Source organism: Acanthaster planci, linkage group LG08 (assembly GCF_054643075.1).
Source record: "Acanthaster planci isolate LZ-2023a linkage group LG08, COTS_SCS, whole genome shotgun sequence".
NCBI lineage: Eukaryota > Metazoa > Echinodermata > Asteroidea > Valvatida > Acanthasteridae > Acanthaster > Acanthaster planci.
The window spans coordinates 18,213,502-18,232,268 of NC_141784.1; the positions used below are offsets into that span (position 1 = coordinate 18,213,502).

General features: G+C 42.9%; 2 protein-coding genes across 2 annotated transcripts in view; one reads left to right on the forward strand and one right to left on the reverse strand.

The window, feature by feature from the left end:
- Window positions 1-18,497, reverse strand: LOC110984533 (heparanase-like). Its single transcript, XM_022244817.2, has 11 exons — window positions 18,303-18,497; window positions 6,828-6,950; window positions 6,222-6,359; window positions 5,508-5,662; window positions 4,969-5,133; window positions 3,960-4,134; window positions 3,019-3,270; window positions 2,349-2,463; window positions 1,956-2,098; window positions 902-1,054; window positions 1-600 (listed from the first exon to the last, which is right to left on the reverse strand). The coding sequence occupies exons 2-11, from the start codon at window positions 6,893-6,895 to the stop codon at window positions 438-440; spliced, it is 1,527 nt and encodes a 508-aa protein (XP_022100509.2). The 5' UTR covers window positions 6,896-6,950; window positions 18,303-18,497; the 3' UTR covers window positions 1-437.
- Window positions 17,900-18,767, forward strand: part of LOC110984532 (aspartate--tRNA ligase, cytoplasmic-like) — a 17,996-nt gene continuing 17,128 nt past the window's right edge. Inside the window, exon 1 of the mRNA XM_022244815.2 lies at window positions 17,900-18,183. Coding sequence (XP_022100507.1) covers window positions 18,155-18,183 — 29 coding nt within the window. The 5' untranslated portion in view covers window positions 17,900-18,154. The remainder of the gene's footprint in view (window positions 18,184-18,767) is intronic.

Here is an 18,767-nt window from a genome sequence, read left to right on the forward strand (position 1 = left end):
TAGATTCGACACCACAAACAACAAACACTTTACTTCTATTCGTAAGATAAGCAACAGTGGAAACAGTAAAAATATCAGAAGTGAAAACAAAAGAGAATTTTAAGGACCATTTCAAACAACGAACTAAATCTAAATTGGAAATTTTGCGAGTTTAATTAATTAATTTAAATGCAAAGTTTTGTGAGAAAAGAATCATGCACCAATTAAAGATCCAAACTTAGTGCGTTGATATGCAATATGAACCCGCCGGTAATTTTTTTGTAAATACTGATGTCATTTTCATCGAGCTATAGGTCGATACGACAGAACAACAACGGCGACAGCACACCGGTATAATAATAACAACCCAGTCCACTGGTAATTAACAAGGACTGAAAGATTTACTCTAATCTACACTAGATGATTAACCGGCGTGTTTGATTAATGACCTTTACCCACTACAGCATACACGCTCTGGCGTTAGCCTTGGCGACTACGTAGAACCCATAGGACAGGGGAGGCAGAAGTATGGGTCTTCCACCTTTGAGTGGGATCGGTTCTATCTTAGGAAGGACGGTGCTGTTCCTCAGCTGGAGGAGTTGTCCGTTCAGGCTCACTTCTCTGTTGGATTTGAGGGAAAAAAGAATTTCAACGATCCAAAGTGTGGGTGTCATGACTTGGTAAGAGAATACTCCAAACGAGAAACGGAGAGTAAGCCATCGTTTCTGACTTTTCCTTTATGTTTCGACATTCGATTTTTTAAGTGAAGGTAAGTGTTATCCCCTCACGGTTCTCGGCGCAAGAGGCAAAGAGGAGGCATTCGGAGTAATGCCGTGGAACGATTTCCAAGGAAGTAAATTTGATTGAAGCGCTCTCCCACTCCAAAAGTTTTTTTTAAAAGTAACGATGAAATCGCACTCACAGTGACGTCATTCCTTCTGGCCCATGTGGCGTCAGCAAATACTGGTCTGTCATTTGCCCTTCCAGCTTCTGCATCAACGTGATGTTGGCCGACTCGGTCTTATGCATATTCAGCACGATTAGGGTCACTGCACCTGCGTCGTAGCCGCTACGACTGAGAAAACGAAATCTCATTGCAAAAGTGGAAAAAATTCCGGAAATCGCTCACTTTTTAACAGCAATTAAAAACAACAGCCACCAGCATGCAGTAAATAAAAAGAGAAAATGCAGTGTTCTCAATATATGAGATAAATCGTACTTTGTTAGCAAATTCATCGAAGGCGCAAACAAAATCATTGAAAAGGGGAACTGAATAAGCCGTTTGCAAGTAACACTTGAATACAATCTGGTACACTGAGTTCTTTAAATTCACGAGAACATGACAATTTGAATTCTCCATACTAAAGACGCTGTTACTATTATACCTCATGATCAAGGGCAAGTTTGTGCTTAGAAACACAAGAGACGCCCTGGGCACAAAGAAACTTGTCCATTCCAGAGATGGTGGTCGCTCTGCAAAAGCTTGCCCCGAATCTCGAGGTATAGCAACAGTGTCTTCAGTCTGAGGACTTGAAATTATGTTCATGTGCAACGAGATAGCACAGTGTATCAGATTCTATTTAAATTTAACTCACAAAAGGCTTATTAAAATAGTAGCAAAAGTATGTATCTCAAACACTATCAAATGGCAGACAATACGGATAGATGACACTGTTTATTGAAAGCAGCACGCAGAGATAAAGTGCCCAAATTCGAAGATGGTCCTACAATGACGGTGCTCATTATAGAGTGTTCTGTGTAACCAAATAAGGAAAGTCGAATGACAATTACTTCCTTTTTTGTTGTCTCTTATCAGTTGGGGCAGTCATTCCCGATTCCGTATAGCCTACCCCCTGCCCCGTGCACATGTGCATGGTCACCGTCAGGAACTTCGAAGGCCCCACATCATTTCGTGGCAAGCTGAAGTCAGCTTGGTTCCCAGGTGTTGCTGACTTTGGTTCGCTAATAAAACTCACTTGGTTGGTGTGCAGTGGGCATACACTCGCACGTAATTCTCATCTGCACGCTCCCCGTTACGCGGAGTTGGCACTCGGGTAATCTCAGCATGGAGAACTCTCGGACCGACCAGCTGCTTGTAAATGTAGGCAATCCAATAATCCTGTGAGAATAAAAATGTTGCTGTCAACATGCACATGAGAGACCGCGGTCAATTACCTTTTATATATCCTTTTCGCACTGGCATCCTTTGATTTCCCTCAAATCGAAAGAGCTCTAACCGTTAAAGAAACAAATGTCATTTTTTGTTGTAGAGTTGTGCAGTTTCTTTTGACAAGCGTTATTTTAGCTTGGACCTTCTCACAGTTTGGACAGTTAAATTTCTGCTAAACACACTGACGGTAATTATGCACCGGTTTTGGGTCCAGGTTTTCGAGGTCCAGCATGGTATAATGACCACCGTAGTACGCTTGTCGCAACACCACGCCGAGTCCCATCTTAGCACTCATCCCAAGTTTGTCTAGAAATCTGAAAGCAAAACCAACGAACAATGAATATCAAAATGTGTGGATTCTGAGAATGAAACAGCGCCTTGCCGAGGTTTTTATAAACTTATTTTCATTGCACGAGTCTGATTCACTAACTTCCGTTACTGGACTCATAAATCGGAGACAAGACTAAAAGCGATGTCTGTCCCCAGCCAAATGTGGCCTTTGGTAGTGTGCGTGCGGGACGCGCCGAGTACGTGCGACCAATTTCTGTTTATGATGTATGGTTTTCGTGCGTGCACGAGCCTGGTTGAGAAACTTCCCACTAGCCTGTTTCTTCTTCGCCGATGAGGTCGCACTTCAACTCGTGGCAGATAGCCAAACAGCTCGCAGCTCTAGGCAAAACCTTGTGTAACGAAATTGCACGCTTCTTGATCGCCTGATTCCAACCAAAAGAGCCTCTCTTGCTGAGAAAATAGCGCCCTCTCTTGTTCCAGCGCGCGGCCCATAGAGACTGGTCGCATATTATATACAGCGTTTTCGCACATGGTTTTTTTTTTTCATGACAATTTTTAAATGATGTTCTCAAACTCACAGAAACCCAGCAACGAATCTGTCGGAGATATTCGGCGCTCCGCCCCCGAAGGCACTGCCCGTTTCACCCAGCCAGACCTGCGACCCTGGCCCACGGGACTCGGTTACCACGGACTTCACCAGCTTGATCTGACCTGGGAGCAGACCGTCGAGGGTTTTCGGGTTGAGGAAATCGTCTACAGTGGCTTCCCTGCCGTCGAGGTAGTAGCTGTGAAACGTGGTGGCATTCGTGGTGTTTGTCTTTGAAAGAAATCTGTCGGTCAGAAAGAAGTTGGGGTTTGCTGCCACTTTCAAATCAGAAATATACACGTTTGACAGCTTAATCCAAGCACAGTGTCAAAATGGACTGAAGAAAATTAGCTTAATGGTGATCACAGAGGCTAAAGACGCCGCAGCACGAAGTTGCGGCAAAAAAACCCCAAGGAATGACTGTATTTCAAAGTCAACTTCTTGAGGCTTCAGTGGTAGTTAATGCATTACTAATTGGGGGAAAGCCAACATAGTACTTGTACGTGCTTCGTTAAAGAGTATGGTGCCTTCAAGATAACGGTGCCAAGCTCACAAACAGAAAGTCGCAAATATATTGTACATGCATATGAATTTCGAATGAGTATCGAAGCCCAGGCACGCGCAATATATTAAGCGACTTCTCGTATAGATAAACCGGACGAGTCATGGGACGATCGCCGGTAATTTGCAGAGGTCCCTGCCAAAAGCAGTAAGCCTTGAGACGCTGTATAGAGTCACTAATTGGCGGAAGTCGCTATGTCCAAGTCCCAACACAAAAACAAATGCATCAGGGAGGAGGGTCCAGTGACGTTGTTGGATTCGTCTATGCCGAAGACCTAAAAGGTTGCCTTTTAAATACCCCCCCCCCAAAAAAAAACCAGCGGCCCCCTTTGTTGAAGGAAGCTCGAATTCCAGTAGTTGCGATGACGTTACCCCTTCAGCAAGGCGGTTGTCTTTTCCCTGCCGACACCACTAATGTCGGGCCCGTACACAGCAGCGCCGACATACTGGGATCGATCATTGAGGGCCTTGCGGAGCATGTTGAAATCAACACCAATCTGGCTCCCGGACAAACTCATGTTGATTTTTTTCTTGAAAGCGTTTGGCTCTTCAGGAGATGAAAATTAAAAACAAACAAACATTTGCAAGTTATCGATAACTTTGGTATAAAATCTTTTTGCTTTAGCGTCTCAAAAATCAAGCAACCGGTTTTTTTTTTCACAATGAAAAAATTGACAAACCTCAACTTTTAAAAAGGAAGTCTGGCTATTGACCGGTAAAATAATGGTCGCAGGTTCTTCAGTTACAAGAAAAAGGAGCCATTAATTATTATACCAAGGCATGTTACGATACAGAAACTATAGGATAACTTGTGTGAAAGCAGTTTTCGTCCACAAATATATGCGTCTGTCAATCTCAAACTATTTTACGATCCTGTGGCCATAATGCGACGATTACACGCCAAAGGAAATGCAAATGGACGCAAAATGATTTAATGATTCAAAAAAATCCCATTTTTTAGACAATTGAGGGCGCTGTTACATGTACGACTATGCTTCCTTATGTTCAAATTGTGAACACAGATTAAAGAAAAGGTTGATTATTTTCTTATTGCTACGTATTTACACAACAAATCACCAAAGAAGAGAAGAATAAGGCCAGCAAAATCTGTTCAAAATGCATGAATTTCTGCGCACAAACCGAGGTAACATTGAGGTTGTCTTCCTGGGATATCGTCACAGCTTTGCTCATGAATATGCAAAATACTATTAGCATAAAACAACAAAGGAAGCAAAACAAACAGCGTCCTCAATTGTCCAATAAAGCAGGGATTATTTTAAATAGTGATGCAAAAATTGAAAATGAGGTTAATTAAGACACACAGATGCATTTTACCCATGAAGAGGGCTGCAAACAAAAGTAAAATCCGGTTCCGTATTACCATTGCCTAGTTCCCAGGCCACGTCGTACTTATTGTAATCGAAAAGTTTCTCGGCATTTCCAGGGTCCCATCCTCCTTCCTCTGTTCTTAGCAACAGGTTTAGCCCGAAGATTAATCGCAACCCCGTGTCAACGCAGAAACGATTGATCCCGTCCCAGTCTTCAGCTGCGGAGTTAAAAAGAAAACAGCTAGAGTCGATTTCATTAAGTTGAGCCAAACGGGACTAGTTTTTACCCAGGGATTTCTCCAGGGATAACCCCCTTTAATTTATTCGCTTTTAAAGCTCTCCCAACAGCTCCTTGAAAATTCAGTTTCTTTACATAGCAGCATATGGACTTACTCTCTTGAAGGCAAATGACTGGGAAACTGTACTTGACAAGGTGCAATTTTTGGACTTTGTTATAAGGCAGCATATAAATGTACCCGAGGCAGCAAAGGACATTATTCTAAGCCGGGTTTGAGAAACACGCCGAGGTTTATTACACGAATAATGTGAGAGACCATGCTAGTGGAAGGGCGGATCAACGTTAAATACGTACGGCAAAAGTACGTCAGTGGGTTGTTAACATCAACGTCAAAACCAGACGGCTTGCCGCCGCACGGATTTTTGAAGACAAGGAAATCTTCCGCCGTGCCTCCCAAACGTAAATAAGCTGGCGACAGGGCCCGCGTCAGCGCCTGCAATTTTGCCGAACTGTTTATGTTGGCAATGAATGAAAAATCAAAATACAAACAACACTACTCCTTCCCTGTGAGTGTCTGTCCTGTGCCTTTATTTTCTATATTACGTAGTTAATTCGGCGTTTCTAAAAGGTAGACAGTTTCCTTGTGAAACAACTAATGCATCATATCCTGCTGTAGAAGTAATGTCTTCAATATTTTAAGGGGTGATATTCATTTTGACTGACATTATAAACCCCAAACATATTTTGTACATGCGTGGTACGGAGTACAATGCTTTTGAATCATTGACAGTAAATTCTAAATCACATTAAAAATTCTTCTAAACCTAATATGGAGGTTTTAAGACATTTCTTGAATTCGGATTGTGCTTACATTTTTTAATTCACAATTTTTGGGCGCTAAAATAATAAATAATCTAAATAAAACAAAGTCAAACAAAACAAGCAAAAAAACCCAAACAAACAAACAAAACCAACCAAACAAATAGATAAACGGACAAGTCAAATAAAACTCCAAAAGACACTGTCTTCAATACGTGTTTCATGTCTTGCCTCAAATTTCCAACTTGCCTCAAGTTAAAGTTCTTCCAGTGGTCGTTCAGTATACAAACGCCAATTGTCACAGAAAGGAATCGCTCATCAGTGACATAGATCGGATATTGGGCTTCCACATCCACTTCATAGTCAGAGATATTGGGGTTCTTAGATCTAGTCAACGCAATTCAGACACAAAGAAACTCTGTAGTATGCCTTCCCACAGCGTTTCGTCATCAGAAAATAAAAATGCTTCACAAGAAACTGTTACAGATCAGAATTTCAACTAAATCGAGATTGCCCAAGTCGCCTCCACATACTTCCCTTGACGGGGGCTCACGGCAAAATGTGAACACATTTCCCGATATCAATGTCCATAATTCATAGTTCATTGCATTCTGAATCTAAGGCTGCCAATTCACGACTTCTTGATAACATCTCAGGAGAATGTCTGAGATTCTATCATCCTGGCACCATTCCAGTGACACGAACTTAACACAAAGTGGGCAATTGATATTCTGGAACACTGTATAAATCTGATCTTGTAACTTGTATCAACTGTGACTTTCAATTTAACTTTCGTGGAAATTCCCTTGCTACTCGAAATATGATTCGGTGAAAAATGCTTTAAAATACGCCTACCTTTCGTCAAAAACGAGGGCACCAACTTGAGCGAAGACCAGCAAAAACCAAATGAGATGAACTGCCATTTTAGAACGAAGTGTGGTTGGCGTTGTTGCCGTATCCCGCGCAAGGAAAAGAGCCCTGCATGGAAATAATGCTTTCTTTAATGTGTGCAATATGGAGGCAAATAATCGCAGTTGGTTTTGTTCCCCGGAACTTACCCTGGTCGGCAAATGAAGGAGACGTGCACGTAAAAATTGCTTATCCCTTCATACCATGACTAATCACAACAGGCAAATTGGAATAAACCAGGAGCAAAGTTCATGTATCCACACATACCTGTTTGATATACAAAGTGTGGACATTCCTTTGTTCTCCTGTGGTTAAGGAAACTTGAGGAAAGTGCTCCTTTTTCTCCAAATAGGATAGCTCCTTCGAGCTGGATTTTTGATGATGATTTCTTGGACTGTTCCTCTTCATTTTGCCTTGACCCCAAAATGCTTCTGAAACTGTTTTTCAGAGAGGGGAATGCAATGTGTGGACGTGTGCGAGTCCACACAATGCCATCATAACCTACATTATGTGGACTTCTTTTGTGCAGAGGTCCACACTATGTATGTCATGTCTGCACACGTATGTTCACCCACTGCTGCCAATGCACCACTGAGTTAATACACAGGTTTGTTCTGGTCGCGTCTCCCTCGACTACGGCTTCGAATTTTGATCAAACGGTGAAATACCATAGCCATTTTTCGATACTAGTTGATGGTTAGTCTCACATGGAGACGCCGCACGGCGCGTTGCCAACATAGCACGCGTATGCAGCATAAACCTTTGAGAATATTTCTTACAAACGTTTTTCTGGAGATATGCCCAATATATATGTATTTACAAAGGACACTAGTCAGGATACACGATAAAGCGAGAAGTGCTACATTTTTTAAAAGGTGACATTAAGTCATTTTATTCAACATCATCATGTACTGTCCACAGAAGCCGGTACCAATCCTTGATTTATCATAAAGCAATTTTTATCGATACCATTTTGCTCTACTGAATTCTATACCATTCGAATATCAACTCGGCCTTCGGTTACGTAATGACTTGCTGTGACAGACTAAAATCACAACGTGAACTAAATTCAAGTTACGTTCTTGAATCTGGCATGAAGAAAATGAGCTAAATGAGCATCAGGATAGTCTTTAGTTCAACGCTGGACGGGAACAGAGGAAATCAAAGGATTTCACTGCTCGAAAAAGGCTACTGCTGCATTAGATGACCGAATAACAGAATAATTACATCAGACATCTCGTTTTCATCACAAAAGCTGCGCTGGTGTTCAGTGTTCGGCCCTGAACAATAAGCAAAAATAAGTGGAGGAAGTAAACGTACGAGTACCATGCATGACAAACGGCTACGGCTGTATCTGTATATGTATAATAATAGTCGGCAAAGCATCCAATACACACATCACATCCCATCAACTGTATTAGGTTTACGCCTCGCGTGGGGGGATTGAAGCAAATTTAAATTGACCCATCAATAAAAAATTGCCCGACTGCCTCCTTAAAACTGACAAAGATGTTGCAATGACCACAGATTGTCATGTTGTTCCAATCCCTGACTATTCTGGGGAAGAAGGTATTACCAAAAACCTTCGTGTGAGTAGGCCTACGGATTTGCAATAGTTTTGTTTGTTTTTGTATGCCCCTGGAGATTCTAACATTCGGAGTGAGGGTACCATCGGACTGAACAAGCAAATGCACCCTTAGGCCCTACTTGTGTACGATTTCTGTACAGATCGGTTCCTGAATTCGACGAAGTCACCAGCGATATTTATCCTGAATCAGAAAAGGAGCAAAATGGAAAGGCATTCGAGCAGCCTGTGGACTAAAGTGGCGCACTTGCTCTTTCACAAGTACACGATGTCACGGCATTCAAGCAGCCAGTGGACTAAAATGGCGCACTTGCTCTTTCACAAGTACACGATGTCACGGCATTCAAGCAGCCTGTGGACTAAAATGGCGCACTTGCTCTTTCACAAGTACACGATGTCACGGCATTCAAGCAGCCTGTGGACTAAAATGGCGCACTTGCTCTTTCACAAGTACACGATGTCACGGTGACTATTTCAACAAAAATAAAACCCTGCGTAGATTGACCTCTCTCTATATTGATGACGCCACACTTTACTGTGCTCACTGGACCATGGGCCCCCAGTATCATTTATCAGGGCATATCAGCCCATTCAAACTTTCAGTGTGTCTTCACATCAAACTGATACATGTAACTGGAAAATAAGGTTTCTTAAAACAGGATTTCCGGTGACGACAGATGCATGCCAGTGTGAGGAGAAACAATTATAGTGTATTTTCACACACACGTGTGGGAGATAAATTATTCACGTGACATTTTCGAGCAGCAATGACTGCAAGGACACCAGAAGCCTAAAAATCTTTCTGCAAAGAATGTTGTACAAGAAGGAAAACAAGTGAATTTAGGGGAATTTATTAATAAAACCAGACCCTAATATGAATCTTCCCATTGGCGGATCCAAGGTTGGGGCAACAGGGGCGTGCCCCTCCAAAAAGGGGAACATGTGTTTTTTCCTTCCGTCATATCACGACAAAGACGAATTCTGAAGGATGCATTTTAAAAGACCTAGAATATAATGACGTTACGCAATGTTTACCGTGGTGCATTGTGGGTGAAAGGTGAGGACGACAGCAGTACGCGCGCTATCGCTAGAACATCATGCGTATGGAAAATTGTCAAAAGGATCCTGAGCTTGAAAAAAGGCTTTATCATATTTTCCAAAATACTGCGTGTTAACTGTTGTGTGTATCAAGCACACGACAAACGCCAGAGCTCCAGTTTTTCAAGCTTCTACGAGACCGCAAGTTTGCTCCGTCTAAAGTCGCGCGAAGGCTCGCATGACTGACGATCGTGTCCGTTATCTTTGATTTCTATTTCCACTTTTCACCTACAATGCCCGGGAGTAAACACTGCGTTTCGTCATTGTGTTCAGGAGCCCCAACATTTAGCCTAGCCACGCACAAAGAAAGGCCATAAAACACTTTATAACTGAAAGCCACACCCCCTCCCCGGAATTTTGGTTCTCTTGAAGGGCTTCATGTCTGTGATTAAATTCGCCATCACTGAAAATATCCTTTAGGGGATAACAGTTATTTATCTACAAGGAAAAAGTAAACAAGCATCCCGTGAAAACCCCAACAGAGATTAAACAAATATCAACGTTGGATTCACTACTATACAGTGGTGCGAAGTCACTCGTCTGTGAAAGAGAGTGGTTTGAGGGGTTTTTTGTCTAGGCACATTTTTGGGGTCCCAGCAACCAGCATTCACCAGGATCAAGATCTATTTTGGGACCAATCTATTTTACACACCTTTCGTTAGCCCAATACAACAGCGCTAGAGCGAGCGCACTCGTCTTGATGCATGGGACAGGCAATTTAAACACTTGCCAGGACGTTTACGGCCTTCGAGTTTTTTCTCCTTTTTCTGTTGAGACGATCAGATTAGTTTCTGCATGAATTAAAGGCCTCTCAATATGCTCCATCGTTTGTCCATTCTTAGCTACCCAAGCACGGGTAACGAAAAGAAAATCGCCAAATTCCGCTACAAACGTTTAAATAGCCACTATCGTGACGCCACTCTATTCAGAATTAGAATGTACAGATACTATTCAGATATAAGAGTAATTTATCACGGTCGTCTACGGTAGCTGATTTACAAGTGTGCATCGCTCAGACTTGTCTATTACTCCACAGAAGACAGCATTTCGCAGCACACCATTTCTGTAGTGCTCGCGCCTGCCAAGGGAAACGCAGGCCTGTTACTACCACACACGATGAAAATATTTGTTCACGTGCGTGCTGTACGTGATACCGTCACCTTAGTACATAATAGTTTTAGTTTCACGTACGTACGTGAAAACTGTCATTTTCCACGTAACCAAATGTGATATTCCACATGCGTGAAAATGTGTATTTTGTGGAAGTGGCGGTAATACGTTTCTGTGCCTTACACACTGCGCAATTCGATTTATAAATTCAAAAGCAGGTTGTATAAGCTGTGATCGCAAGAGGCCGCGCTAACACCAAAAACAGGTTTGTGAAATCAGTTAAGCAGGACATGTACGACCTCTACTACGTTCTGGATTTTGTGTCTATAGAAAAAATAAAACCATGGGGGAGAAGATTTTGGTAGAGACACTGTCCACCAGAAACGCCTTCCAGCAGCACCTGAAGAAAAATCATAGTCGGCAGTGGAAAACTCTTCGACTTGATAAAGCATGATAAAGAGAGAGACCCTTTTATTCAAGGTTTATTTGGTTTCCTCTAGGAAGACTTGGATTATATGAAGAGATAGGGATACCCTTTTTTATATTCTTTGGTTCTCATATCTTTTTCACTTGAAGGAGGGTCGGTCAGAAACAAAAAATAAATAAAATTTCCCCCAAAACTTTCATGCTGCTGTCATATAGATGACTGAATAAACCAGGCAAAGTACCTATGTATTCTAGTCACTTATCTTTACATTGAGTACCATGAGTGTCTTTGTCTCTAGCTGACTACAGACAAATATTTTTTATTGGTAAACAACACAATACCTCGTTGGAGTCGGTGTCAAGACACCGTACGGTGTTCGTGTGTCCAGTGTGCATGTACATGTATGTTTTGGTTTTTTCCTACGGCGCTCCGTATTATGTAGTACATTACCGTACCGCTCGGTCTGGTAGTGATGCCGTACGTGATTTCGGCATGTATAATTTCAACGCGGTTTCTGTACAGGTCTTCATAACCTATTTTTATATAGCCAAGGTTCTCTCAGCAGGGTCGGTAGAAAAAAAGCTTTTCTTTTAAAAGAGTGCCCAAATAAAAACTCCGACAAAATAAGTAACGTCCTTCTTATTTCCCTGAAATTTCCTGTTCTGCGTCATTTTGTGAAATGTAAAACTGAAAGAAACATTTTATATCATCGCGGGACCAGCCGACTACATCAAGCATCAGGTTGAAGATGAATGGTCGCACTGGTCATTTCTGACCATAATTAGGGTTTCCGTCAATTGAAAGCTTCGAATTCAGCGTCTAAACTGGGTTGGGAAGCGTTCTAAATACAAATCTTATTTCAGTGGTCGGTATTAGCCTTATTGTCCCTACACACGAAGAGTGGCAATAGAGGGACGCCATCCACCACAATCTCCCACGTCTTGTTCCCTACCACCCGGTGAGTAGCTGATATGTTCCTCTTTGTCTCAATCAATAGCTGATATGTTCTTCTTTGTCTCAATCAATAGCCTGCTGGCCGCAGTCATGCCGTAATTGGGCTTGATAAACTGCAATAGCGTCTTCACTGTATCATGGCCGAGTGCTGTATTCTCGGATAGGTAGGTGAAGCCACAAAACGGTGCTGCCAATCAGTGGCGAAACTGAGGTGCATGTGCATTTTTGTGAGGGGGGGGGGGCTTTGGGGGTCCTCCAGGAGGGGGCACTCAGTGGGTTGGGTGTCTGTTAAAACACCATCAAAAAGCGGACTCCCACTATATTTTTCTCTCCTCTAATTTCGGGGGGGAGGGAATACAGGGGGCACCGGCCTCCAGCGGCCGCCCGAGGTAACTGCTGGCGTTCTAATTCCACACATTGTTTTCTCACTATTTGATTCGCCGAAAAAGAGTGGTAAAAATACTCCGGTGGGTATTCATCTGGGGGGATGCAAGCACGATTCTTAAGAGTAGCAAAGTCATACCGGAGATCGATGCGTCTTCAGGTATCTTCAGGATGGACCCTTGGCCTGGATATATACGCCACCGAGGAAAATACTAACCACTGCAATGGAAGTTCGAGGGAGCAAACTGGCTCGTACATGTTGTCGTGACGAACTTGTCTACTTGGGAAAATTAAATACCCTGGCCTAAGTACTGATCGATCGAAGGTAGATTTCCCACCGGCTTTGGAAACAAACAACGACTTAAACTTCGCTTCAGTGTCTCGCTATAATGCACTTGCGTCAGGGTAAGTGCACCCCGGTGTGACACACAAGATGCTCGTTAGTTTTCATTCAGTGTACATGTAGTTAAACCACAACAGATGTGGAACCAGTCATATCAAGAAAAATAGAGCAACGTCTAATAAACCCAGGCAGATCTACAGACATACTGGCAGGTACCGTTACTGGTCTGTTAAATGAAGCACCGTTCGTGTGAATTTGACCCCTGCCGTGATGACTACGTTTCATTTTAATCACAGTTCTGATCCACCTGCAAACACTTTCCGTCCCTGCCTTTCCCACTTCGGACAAATTCTCTGCCGTGGGCCTGGATTCGTCTTCCCGATCTGAAATCAAAAGCCTCGATTGTCCTGAATGTCCCATAAAGACATGAAAGTCTATACTCAAATATTTTGCAGGTGTACCATTACAGTTCATGCTGCAGCAATTTTTTCTTAAGCGAAAAACTTTGAAAGTTACAAGGTAAAACTCAGGTTTAACTGCAAACAAAGACAACCTTCAAATTTCCGGGGAAAATTGTGAGTTCTGCAGTGTCGTGGTTAAGGGAAACAGTCACACACGTGCACTCATTATGCAAAACACAAATACGTAAGTTTCATGGTTCACTCAATGAACCTATTTTATTATAGTCCGTTTATCTACTTTCAAAAGAAGTTATTCTTAAAAACTAAGGAGAGTGTTTCTTACACGGACGCTGCTTGACACCCTGTGTGCACATACCCTATAATTTTCATAAGACTGGTCTGCCGTGAAAAATACGTGAATACATCAATACAGTATTTTTCAGTGCTAAATTTGACACTTTTGGTCATATATTGATTTCAGATCGTTAATAGGTGACTGTAGAGAAAAAGTAGTGACGTGTGTATATGAAATTCTTTCCAAAATGGCATAGGCCTATTAAAGAACACGTTACTGGTATACATGTACAGTATTCTGTCAATACTTAAATGAAACGTGCTATGCCATGCCTATACCATTATTTCAAATAACGAGGAACACAAGTTCTGCAAATAAAATGCCGGCCTTATCCGGGATAAATGAGACAAGGAAATTTTAATTCCGTTAGAAGTAAAAGGCTAATTGATGTCTGATTCGATCCCTTGCAGGTAGTGACTCCGTCTTAAATACTCCCATGCCGCTTCTCGTTCCCTTGCTTTTGCCAGTTGGCGGCGGGCTTCGGCGCCGAGTCTGACAGGCTTTGCAACAGCGGGCAAAGCACCGTCTCGTGCCATACCCACAACGGGCCGTAACTCGCCCTTCTCCCGACCGAATGATTCGCACAGGACGCTGGTGCTTCCTCTCCGCCTGGAGAGGTAGCTGTGCGACGGTGATGTGTCCGGGGCGGGCTTCCCGGCAGGTTTGGGTTCTTGGTTGTTCACGAGGCTACTGTTTTCGAAGGTGGAGGTGTGAATCTGCTTGTACCGGCCGATGTCTTCCACCACAGCTATGGACCTGCGTCTCTGAGTGAGATAAGATTGGGGCGGGAGACGAGGTGGTGGAAACACATCCCCAGCCTCTCGTGCGTGTCTCCCAACACTTTTACCAATGACTTGCGACGATGAACCTTCATCAGTAATCATCTGGGATTTGGGTTGCTGGTAAGTGTACTGCCATGTTTCAGATGAACTTAAGTTTTGGTGTGAGTTGATTTTCAATGACTCCCGTCCGCTACCAGATGTTAATGTTGCTTGTGACCCTTTCGTTGACGAAGACAATACTACTCCCAGACTATCGTTTGATGCACTGTACGAGCTCTTTGTTCCACACGATGAGTTATCCGATCCGATAGATGCTCCGGAGTCCTCCTGCTCGCTGTCGTCCGTCTTTGGGGAGTTCAGCTCTCGTACCGGGGTCATTATCTTGACATGGAGGTTCTTCCGTGGACTGCCACTTCTCCTGCGCATCGCCAGGGCACTAGGCAGCGGTCCGGAGGCATAGTTTGCGTCACCAACCTCAAAAAGGGATCTCGCTTTCCCAGTGCTTGGGCACCGACTTAATGCGGGCTGAGTTTCAAGCTTGTCATTTTTGTCTTCGTATTTGAAAACAAAGACGGCATTTCTCCTGGCGTTGCTGTGGTTACCGTGTACAGTTGCAGTCTCTTTGGGAGCATGGGTTTTCTCCAAGGCTTTGTTTTCAACGTTATTACACCCAACGATGTTTTGTCTGTTAACATTCACGTCAGTCTGACATCCCTCTGGGACGGGATTGGAAGTCTCGCTGGGCAAGGAAGCCCTCATCGACATATTAGCGTCCACACTTCCGCGTCGTCCTGACTTGCATTTGGGATCGTGCTTTGGGACCAGTTTCGTTATCTGGGAGGTTAAAGCACCTGAGTTCAGTGAATGCCGCCGTGTAATGCTGCACCTCGATCCTCGGCTGCTCGATGAATTGCCCCTAGCTTCATCGGTGGTCATCCCTGCGGCTGGTAGAGCCCTTGTCCTTACACCTGCAAAGGTGCCGAATGACTTGGCGAGCTTCAGTTCACTTCTCTCGAGTTCGACCTGCCTTTTCCGGTGGTCAGCTTCGAGGAGTGCCTTTTGTTTGACAAGGTGTTGCTCGGCGCACTGGAGAGAGACTTTCACATCACGGCGGTTGGTCCCAGGACCCGGTCTTATCTTCGGTAGACTCATGGTGAACGCACTGTTCCGCGCGTACAAGCAGCGAAGAGGGTCCCTCAGGACAAATTATAAACCTGCGACAATATATTCCACAATCAAGGGAAAATACCTGCCAGGCCTGGCATCCTACCACTGTCCTCCCGGGACGAAGTTGCCTTTGTGTTGGTCACGTCCGGGTCTCACCCGGATCTGCTCCAACCTCCCGACAAAAATACCAGAGCGGGATTACCGGCAGACTCCCTGACAAACACAACATGTCCTCATTATCATCTGACTCTGGCCTCTTCAGCCAACAATGAAACCACTCGAGTATGAAAAAGTGACGCTAGCAATTATTGTTGGTGGGTTCGTTGGCATGTCTCCGAGAAAAGCACACCTTTAGGTTTCACGTATGGGTGTGTACTAAAAAAAAGGTAACATGTGGCTTAAAAAAGCATCTATGAAACAAAGCGAAAACCCCTGACCTGTGGTGGATTGAAGGCTTGAAGCGTATAAAAAAGTAGTTGTGGACCAAAATAATCCTCACCTGTTTAAAAAATTCTCCATTTTTGTCCCCTATATGTAGTGAACAGACAACAGAAAACTTCACAAGAGAGGACATCTTAATCCTACTGAATTTTCCTGTATTTGATAATTCCTCTCTCATGCACGTACATGTATAATATCAATGTAATTGGTTTAACTCCTATAGCAGAATGCTTAATTTTATTTCAGGAAATTATGCGGGAAAATAAAATACCACAGTCAGGACAACTCGGGTTTTGGATGCTGCGACCCGGATTTATTAGTTTTGATTTCTTCTTTTCCTAAGCGGGTTTATCCGATTTAAGGAATGAGGTTTACGTTCTCTGTCTGAAAAATAATTGCGCGGTCAAGTGGAACATCGGACATAAAAATTGCAAAGCGCTGGTATGTATGTGCACATGTACATGTACGTGTAGGTATACAATAATTCTGGGCATTACCGTCTTCATCATTTTCAGCTTTGACAATAGCACCATTTATTTGGTCGGTTTATGTTCGGGCTAAATGAAAAGACACGTCTTCGTGAAGTTCGTGCAGACTGTCATATTCTCTTGCAGCAAAAGACCAACTGAACTTGAGTTCAAGAAGCAGTCATCATGAAAATCAGTACATAATAAATCCAATACATAAAAATTGTTTGGGTTTGCTAATCTCACAAATATTTGAACGAAGTTATACAATGCTACCATTAATTAACCTGAATACAAAGCAAAGAAGGCAAGATTTGGAAAATACAAAAGCCCTGGAGTTCCATCAAAAAGCTTGTCGCCCTGCGCCGCCTTGCACAGATTTTAGCGAAGGAAATATGTCACACGGAGTCACAGCCAACGACGCGCACAGCATTCTGGGTAAATTTCTGCCAAGAGCGCGAGCTCGCTCATTGCGTTACACAAACAGCAGTTATCAATTCAATTTTTTTTTCTTTTTTCCCCTTATTGCTGAAAATATTCTCACTATAATTCATTCGTTCATTCAAAATTGATCAAGATAACCATTGATTTAAAATATCGCCAAAAGATACGTGCTCAGTGATATTTAGTGAGAAGATAAATTACCACACTGTGATTGTACAAAGGCCATGTTATAGCCCACACTTTACCTTACTAAAGCATTGCTATTGGCGAACCGTATTTAAATAACTCTTTGCTGACAGGAAGTGATAATCTCACGGTCGGAGGTCATGTACAACGTAGCCAATCACCAGTGCAAAGCCATCAGCCCTTCCCAGCGCCCTGTTCGGGTGCTGGGCGACGAGCGAATTTTTCGAAATGTGGTGTGTTTTTTCGAAGTTTTTTTATGAAGTACATTTTATTTAAACTTCATGTTTACGAGATGTTATTATTTCCAAAGTTCATTGGTACAAGATACATGTTTTCCAATTTGTTTTGAAGAGATGTTTTTATCACTTCTTTGTGAGATATTAGTGAGATTTATTTCTCGAGTTAATTATTAAGTTTAATATACACTGTTCAAGTTAAATTTTCATATCTCAGAAAATACTTCAAAATATCTCATGAAAAACACTTCTAAGTTTCACTTTTTGTAATTTGTTTCAAGCAACGAGTGGGGTTTAGTTCTTTCGTTTAAATTTGTTTGTCTAGAAAGTGATCTCATTGGAATAAAAAATTAAACAAGAAGTTTCAAAACCTCAAATGCACATTTTCCAGCAGTAAAATATCTCATATAAACAAAGTACACACAAATTAAAAGTGTCTTAACTTTTTTGAGTAGTGTATGTACTTGATGGCACAAACGGGCTTTCGTAGGAAAAGCTCTACACATTTTTATGTAAGGTTGCCTCCAAATAATTATGTTGTCTAGGGCTACGTTAGGTTTTTTGCTTGTTGGAATTATGCGCGGTCACGCTGACAATAGACGTAGCTATAGCCCTGAATGCTATTTTGGCCACGGCTATGCATACGTGGACCGTGCCCTCATCTCGAGATTGAAACCCAGGCACAGCCCACGACGACTTTAACACTCTTGCATTCCGGTGACGGAGAGCAGACTAGTTCTATGGACAACGCGTGGCATCGGACCGGACTATCGGGATATCATCGCACGTCCTATGGGTTAAACTCACAAAACGTTACAAATTCCGAGTTAATGCACGATAGGAAGCTTTAAAGTATCCAGTGAAACTCTTGACTTCAAACAAACTGCACTGTAATGTCGGAAGCTAGTCCTGCAGGGGAAGGGTGAGTAACTGGGGCTAGTGTTTTTGGAGATGAGAACAATCATTACAGTTAATCACTTGCGATTTCATCATTCATGCAGAAAATATGAAAGAAACATCACACCGACTCAACTTACTTACCGACAAACTTCTCCAAGATTTCTTGAGGCTAAGTAAGAGCTGTGATGAGGTCCTCAGTATTTCCCTCTCGGTATGAGCGCTGTTTGAAGTCTCCGTTCAGTTCCAAGGGAGACTTTTCTTCGGCATTTTGCACCCAAGCAGCCTGAGACTAGTGAGAGTGCAGCACAATGCATTGTGAGCTGAACTAGACTGGTACCTGGGTACATGCATGAAAATGATGAAGGTATGGTAGGCCCTATGCCCAAACCGGCCCAGCCGTTGCAAGGGTCAAGTTGACTGATCGGCCACCAGTGTGAAAATGGACACAAGTCACCTAATATTTCTTTTGACACAGTAAATTGAGGCAGAAGGGAAAGAATTTAGATGGCATTCATCCAGTTTATTTTTCTGTCATGTCTGCATACTTAGTAGGCCCATGGAGGAAGGTTCCTTCCTCCATGGTTGGCCCTACTTTGCCTAGGCTTA